The 7,667-nt window shown below is 37.9% G+C and overlaps 1 protein-coding gene across 2 annotated transcripts; it reads right to left on the bottom strand.

Annotated features, from left to right (window-relative positions):
- Positions 1-2,283: 2,283 nt before the first annotated feature.
- LOC111403454 (protein NRT1/ PTR FAMILY 4.6-like) lies at positions 2,284-6,434 on the bottom strand. 2 transcript variants are annotated; one of them, XM_023031965.1, is made up of 5 exons: positions 6,238-6,434; positions 6,017-6,122; positions 5,368-5,585; positions 3,639-4,079; positions 2,284-3,557 (listed from the first exon to the last, which is right to left on the bottom strand). In XM_023031965.1, exons 1-5 carry the CDS (start codon positions 6,238-6,240, stop codon positions 2,565-2,567), a joined length of 1,761 nt encoding a protein of 586 aa, XP_022887733.1. In that variant the 5' UTR covers positions 6,241-6,434; the 3' UTR covers positions 2,284-2,564. The 2 variants fall into 2 exon arrangements, with proteins under 2 accessions (XP_022887733.1, XP_022887735.1); XM_023031967.1 differs by lacking the exon at positions 6,238-6,434 and having other exon boundaries at positions 5,973-6,103.
- Between the last annotated feature and the right edge of the window lie 1,233 nt (positions 6,435-7,667).

The raw sequence follows: 7,667 nt of genomic DNA, 5'->3' as shown, positions 1-7,667 counted from the left end.
ATTCTAAGTAAAATAATAATAATAATAAATAAATAAAAATAAAAATCACTTCTCACAAATCTATTACTCAAAAACTCTCCTACCAAACAGGGCAAAATGCCCCGTAATATTTTTTCTTTTTGGTGTGAAATTCTCTATTGGGTAACAGATTTTGGTTCTTCAAATCCATTCCATTTTCACTTCACCTGAGCTTTTTGTGTTGGACAAATGAATGATATTTTTCTTTGGCTAAAGCCTCTTGTCCCGGGCCATATAGGCCTGGGATTTCCCAGGGGGACACATGTTCCCCCTATAGGTGGGCAACCGTGCTACAGAGCCTGGGGATTAAATCTCAGGCTCCAATCCAGGGCGGAGGTCGGTTGTTGATTTTCTGCACTTGGGGGGCCCATCATCAAAATCGGGGCAGAGGCTGTAGAGGTGGCAAAGCCTCTGCCCCTAGAATGGAACCCGGGACTTCAGCATTTTCCATAGGCTGGGAGCATTTTGTGTTAGACAAATGAATGATATTTTTCGTTGGCTAAAGCCTCTTGTCCCGGGCCACATAGGCTCGGGATTTCCCGGGGGGACACATGTTCCCCCTATAGGCAGGCAACCGTGCTACAGAGCTTGGGTTTAAATCCCAAGCTCCAATCCAAGGCCGAGGTCGGCCGTTGATCTTCTACACTTAGGGAGCCCACCATCAAAATCGGGGGCAGAGGTGGCAAAGCCTCTGCCCCTAGAATGGAACCCGGAACTTCAGCATTTTCCATAGGCAGGGGGTCTGTCTCCCCCCCAGGAAATCCCGGGCCTATGATTTCTAGCAAATTTCTTTTTCTTTCAAAAAGACAGTATGAACTAATATCTTAGTATCACAGTTTCACATTTTCTGTGCTAGAGAACTTGTATATTTTCCTATAATATATCAAAGTTCCACCTGTTTAATATTATAATTTTTAGGGTCTTTGCCTCCTATATGGTTACCAGGATAAAATTGCTCTTGGTGCTGCAAAGGGTCTTGCTTTTCTTCATGAAGAGGCAAAAAGACCTGTGAAATATTGCAATATTTATATTCTGTAAGTTCCCTGCGCTTGTTGGTTAACCACATTCATGTAAAATGCATTTTCCCTTGATAACTGATTTTTCCAGGAATATAATGTCAAATTTTCTGATTTTAGACTTTCTAAAGATGCTCCAGATGAAGGAAAAACTCATTTTTCTACCCACGCGAGGGAGCCTATGGTTATGCTGCCCCAGAATATGTCACGACAGACGAGTTTTTTATTCTTCTTTAAATGCTAAGTAATGTTCCTATCAGAAGGACAGGGATTCAAAAACTGGAATAAGAGAACAGAGTCCTAAGATAACTAGAGAAACCTATAGAACAAAGGAAAAGTTCAACTGAAATTTAATGGCTTTAGTAATAGGAAATCATTTCATCTGAGATTATACTACAGCCTCAGCTGAGCTGACGTTTTCCATTCTGAATCTTATACAACCATAGCCGAAAGTCCTCCCTGCTCAGCATCACTCATTTGCTCCGTTGGAATTACTGCATCAACTCCACAACTGAATCTTATGTACAAGTACGACTTCTGTGGTTAACTTCAATATTAAGACAGGAATTTGGCCTATTTAAATGTGTATTTTTTTTATTAAGGTACCATGAACTAAGGTAAGGACAGATGTGATGAAATTTTTCTATGCCCCAGTCACCTGCCATGGAACATTTTATGTTGTAATGTTGCCCGTTTGTCTCTACTCACAAGGCGTTGCGAAGGCTGCTACGGATGGGTTCATTACACTTATCTCAAACTTATTGCTTGTTTATGGCATATCTTGCCTTCATATCATTCTATACCCTTCTAGTGATGCTTAGGAGGCTAGGTGTTTTCCCATCTCCACAGAAAATATGTATGCAAATTTATGGATAAGAATGTTCAAACTTGATCAAAATGTTTCAAGTGTAATTTCTGGGATTTAGGAAGGATGCTTTCTTGCACCAATAGCCCTTCATATGATGTTTGTTACAGTGGGGTATGTTAGATGCCTCTGAATAATTGTTCGAGGTTTTTTACGATGTCTCTTTTTTATTCTGATTGAATTCTATCCTTATCTGTTACAGGACATCTTACATCAAAGAATGATGTCTATAGCCTTGGCGTTGTCTTGCTCGAGATGCTCACAGGTGGAAAGATCTATGGCCAAGGGGAACTTTTATCTAAAAGGTGACCAAACAGCAGCACAGTTGGTCAGATGAGCAAGGTGTGCTACTATTAATAAAATCATGTTCTGAAACATGCAGCAGGAGAACAGAAAATAAAGTCCTCAATTTATAAACAATCGAGAGATTCATGTACATGGCGGTGTTCAACCTCGACTATAACAACAATAAGATCATTTGATAACTGTCTTGATTAGATGACAAAATGATGTTACAAAGCAAAAACTTAAACTGTGCTGGCCTGTTTTATTGTAGTCTGATCTAGTCCCTCTTGCTGGACAGCAAATCATGGAACATATTTACAGTCGCAAGGATTTCCTGAACATGAAATGAATCCCCGATCAAGAGACATCATTTGGCAGTTTCATTTAGTCATTTCCACAGCCCAATTTCGCTTGTTGGATCCATACTTGTATATTTTAGCCCAGAAGAGATAGTGCAAGAAATTCAACGTGCTGAGGACGCACATTAGCCAGTAGAATCTCTCCAGGTGATGGTGATTTAAGTTTCTATCAGAAAGCCATGGCTTGTGCTTGGAGTCACCTGTTGCACTGTTCACTATCGACACAATTACAGTGCTAAGGTAGTATCCCATGGCCAACGATGCCCAAGAAAGAGAAGTGGCCAAAGATCTCATGCTAACTGGTGCCTCCGTGAAGAAAAATTCCAGTAAGCCGGCTAGGGTGAAGAGATCAGCTGATCCAAGAAACAAGTACTGAAGTGCGATCCAGAAAAACGTAATGGGCAATGGTTGGGTGGAGTCGAGTAAACCCGAGTTAGCAGCTACTCTCTTGCGCTTAATTTCAACCATGGCTGCCACTGCCATGGCTAGTATGGAGAGAACCAGACCTATTCCAATGCGCTGTAAGTGTGTAATGCCAGTCTCACTTTTTGTTACTCTTCGTGCGAATGGAACTATTAAATGATCATATACTGGTGCCAGGATCATGATGAAGACTACAGGGAAAACTGGAAGCGAAGCTGGAGGGACTTTTAGTGATCCCAGTTTCGTATTCATGGTAGCAGCTTGTTCTACGGAGAATGTGGAGAGTTGAGCAAGACAGCAATTGAGCATGACAGTGCAAACGAAGACGGGTAGAATTTTGATTACAATCTTGACTTCTTCGACTTGCTGTACTGAGCATTTTAATGCATCGAAAGTTGGCTTGTATATGACTGCTCTGTTGAGGAACTTGAGACTTTGAGATGGGGATTCAAATGTTTCTACAACTTTGTCATGATTTTCTGTAGTCACTTCTTTAGAGGGTGGAGTCGGGGAAGGGCTTGTGGCCATATTTGCAATTGCATTGCTTGGACTTCTTGCCATGCAACTATTTAACATGGCACCAACCAGAACCTGTTCAATGAAGCAAATTATACTCGACTGGACATGACAGACAATAGACAAACATTTGTTTCTCTTTTGTAATAGACGTACCTTAAATATTACTGTAAGTGGGCTCCCATTAGGTATTTTGTTCCTGTAAAATTTTGAGCCTGCTAAAAAGATTGGAATTGACAACAATATTGTCAGTGTGGAAATTCCAAACCCCCATTCCCATCCCTTGTTGTCTTCAATCCACACCACCAATGTCACAGCAAAAAGAGCGCCAAAAGAGAGGCAGAACACAAAATAATTGAAGAAAGTTGATCTTTGCTTTCTTCCGTGAGGGGTGTTCTCGTCGAACTGCTCGGCCCCGTGGGCCGCTAACGACCCCTTAATGCCTCCAACGCCTAGAGCCACTAAATAGAGACCTAAGAAAAGCATTGCAGCCTTTGCACCATGAACTTGTTGGCATGGCAAATTGGCGGTGGCTGGGTTACATTTTGGTGGCTTTAAGGAGCCCGAGTGTGCTTGCACCGTCAGTAAAACCAGTCCCTGTTCCATAATCAAAATTCTTCGAGCAAGTTTAGTACACAATAGTGAACAATGTAGTGAATAAACTTTAAATTTTTTTCCCCTCTTTATACCAAAAAACAGCATCTCAACCAATTTAATAATATATTTAATCGAATTATTTTCAAATGAAAACTAAATTTATGTGCATTTAAAAAGGGTTTTTAATATTGCAGGGTACAAAGGCAATGCAAAATGTTGCAACCAGTGGTGACACCCTATTGGTTGAAACTTGAGTTCTTATCGGTAACGTAGAATGAGACAAAATATTAATGCAAAACACAAAAGCAAAAATAAATGGATATTGAAAATGAAGTTTGCATTTGTACTAACATCCCACGCAAAATTATGGGTCCATTAAAAAAAACAACAAAAAGCTTAATAGTCAAGTCTTTACTAAAATATGTCATCTCTAGATGGCGATTTTCAATTTCAATATATTAATCGCGACATCAAAAATAATATCTAGAGAAATTTACGTATTTATATACGTGATATTGAACCAATAAATATGATCGTTATAAGACGAGACATAATATTAAATGTTGGTTTGTTGACGATGTCACAACAAGATTTCTTATTGGCCATTAGAAGGGGGAAAGTATTTTGCCCATTAAACTATATGTTTGACTTGTGAAATTGAAAAACATAATAAACAAAATAAAGATAACAACCAACCGATTCTTGTGTATCTTATATTTGTAATCTACGCGCAAAACTAGCAAGTAGGCCGGTGGTGTGATCTCAACAATCTTGACCATTGGAAAATTCTTCTAATAATTAATAACTCTCCAAATTTAATGATTTTTACGACGTCTTTTACTAAGGATATACAAGTATTCTATACGTAATGTTCTCATTGACCCTTATATTGTCTTCCCTTTTTAAGTATTTTGCACGTAACATTCTCGTTTAACCCTTTCTTATGGACTAGTCAAGGTTTATATACATTGAAATATCTAGTTATTAATACAAAATGTTCTATAGGTGCAAGTAGTTCATGGGTCACTTTCTTCCAAGAAAGAGGGACTATGCATCATAAAAGTGTGAAAAAGCATCACTACTTGCTAAATTATTCACATTTTCTAACTTTTGATTCAAGCTTTCAAGCAGTTGCTTCAGCTGACTAAAACTTGAAACAATTCTATCAAAAACCATTGGCATATTTGATATGCAGTATTCAGATAAGGCTCGACAATGCTATCCAACCCGAAATTTGTTCTAAAAGTCAAAATAATCCAAAGATTGTTTCAAGACATAGGGATTTTACCAGGAATTCAATTACTGCACTGATCAGATAGATGTGATAAGTTGTGAATAAAGCATCAGACAAAAAGCCACCAAGGAGTGCAAGAAGAAAGGCTGTGCCCATAAAATTTGTGACAGAATTTGCAGAATCTGTGGGGGGAAAATGCATGAACTCCTTTAGGTATAGCACCAAGTTGCTGGCATTTGCCAAATATGCTAAATTCTCCAACACCTCCACCACTGCACAAAATTAATATTCACAAGAAAATCACAGATAAGATTCAAAAATTGGCTAAGAACAAGAATTTAGCTTCTTTTTTCCTTTTTAATGTTATTAAGCAAGATCTAATTCACTGTATTAAACATGTTAACACTCGTGATTTGTAATAAACATTTTTAGCGGTGCAAAGTGGTTGAACGGTTAAAAGTTAAAACAAGATTCTTGTGACAGTGTCCAAATACACTGGCCTGTACAGCATTTATTGGTGAATAAATATGACAAAATAAAGAAGATTTTCCTAAGAAAAGTCTATGATTAAACTAGGTTATTGAGTGAGGTCATACAAAATCCTCCATCACTTCATGGTGCCCTTTTTCACATTATATCAGTATATGCATATATATCACCTGTGGGGTGGGCGATCATTGATCAAGGTTCTTTCAGTTTTTACCCAAAACAAAGGAGGCAGCCAGCATGCCACCATGTTTGCCTCTTACTGCAGGCTTGTTCTTCCAATCTACATAGCCATCCCATGCGCTCAACTGATTTTCCACTTCCTGCAACAAGGAAAAAAAAAAAAGAAGAAACCCCAAACAGGGTACAAGAATGTTAAGAAAACTTACATAGAAAAATGAGAAAATGAGACAGAAAAGGAAGAAAAGAGGAACCCACCATTTTTTTCTCTTATAAATTGAGATCAGGAATCAAGAACTGATCAACGGTGGATCATTTAAATAGGTGGAGAAAAAAAGGGTACAAAAAAAGCTAGAAAGTTTTATACTTTTTCTGTTTTTTTTGTTGGATTTTTATTTTTGAATTAGGGCATTGTTTGTTGGGCACTCAGCACCAAGAAAAAAAAGAAGAAAGAGGAGGTTTTTATTGGCATAGGTTTGGTCTGAAAGATGTATAAATATTAAATACACACCTTGGGTTTCGGGGGGGGGGGGTGTAGGGGGGCAACAAATACTACTAAAAAGAAAAGATATTACAATAACTTTGGGTAATGTTTGACCAAAACCTAGATAATAAATGTAAAGACATTGATGCTCGGAGCATGCTACACAAACTGGGGGGCTGTGACGGGTCTTCGAAAGGCTCCTGTTTGAGCAGCAAAATTCTTGATGCCCCCACGATTGATGATCCCATTTATTGTGTGTTTATCATCGGTCATATTACTAATTGGCAACATTATAAAAATAAAAATAATAAAAAATAAAAAAGGTTGAATGTTTTTACTTATTTTCCTGATGATTATAGGTAGGTATGCAAATATGCAATTAGTGTGAATGAAGAAAACGAATTGATTCTTTCATTCTCAGTCACACGCGTTGCAATAGGATCCTTTAAATTAATATTTGATTTATCACAAAGGAATCCATGGGGTAGAGGCACTTGTGACACTGGTTTAAGGAATTGGAGAGTTTCCATCATCTCTAATTGTTGGAACATAACATTTTAAGAACAAGATACCAAAAATAAAATTGAGAATTATGTAAAATAATTGGAACGTTGTTTAAGAAATTTTTTTATGTGCAATCAGGAAAGTTAACAAATCGGGTTCTTGGTGTCCGATCCTGCATCTCTATAAAAAAAGGATGGCCTACCATTCTTACACTATTGACAAGTCGGACCTTTAGACTCTAAAAAGACCAGTTTAAACAATGACCGTCGTAATTGAAAGAAATGCAATGATTCACAATTACTAACTATTCTCACCTAACCATCAACTACTTTCAGAATGACAAGTGATAGTTGTGACAACACCACCTTATTTTTATTAATCACAAGATAGTAACGACTACATAACATGAGGTAATCATTGCCTGTTGCCGCAGTTGCGACTTAGACATAATGATGACCTATGTGACCGAATTCAACTACCAATCACGAGTCCAAGATTTTGAATGGTGGCACGCCCTTTTGGACAGGGATTTATGTGCATTAGAATAAGTCTCCAAAGTGTATACTACACAAAATTTTTGGAATTTTTTGTCTACAATTAGCGAATTAACCAGTTATGACATACTAAGGAAAAATAACATAAGAGATGATACAATAGGTCACATATTCATATTTCTAAGAATGCAATGGCATGAGCCACG

This window comes from Olea europaea, chromosome 11 (assembly GCF_002742605.1).
Source record: "Olea europaea var. sylvestris chromosome 11, O_europaea_v1, whole genome shotgun sequence".
Taxonomy (NCBI): domain Eukaryota; kingdom Viridiplantae; phylum Streptophyta; class Magnoliopsida; order Lamiales; family Oleaceae; genus Olea; species Olea europaea.
This window is presented reverse-complemented; position numbering and strand designations above follow the sequence as displayed.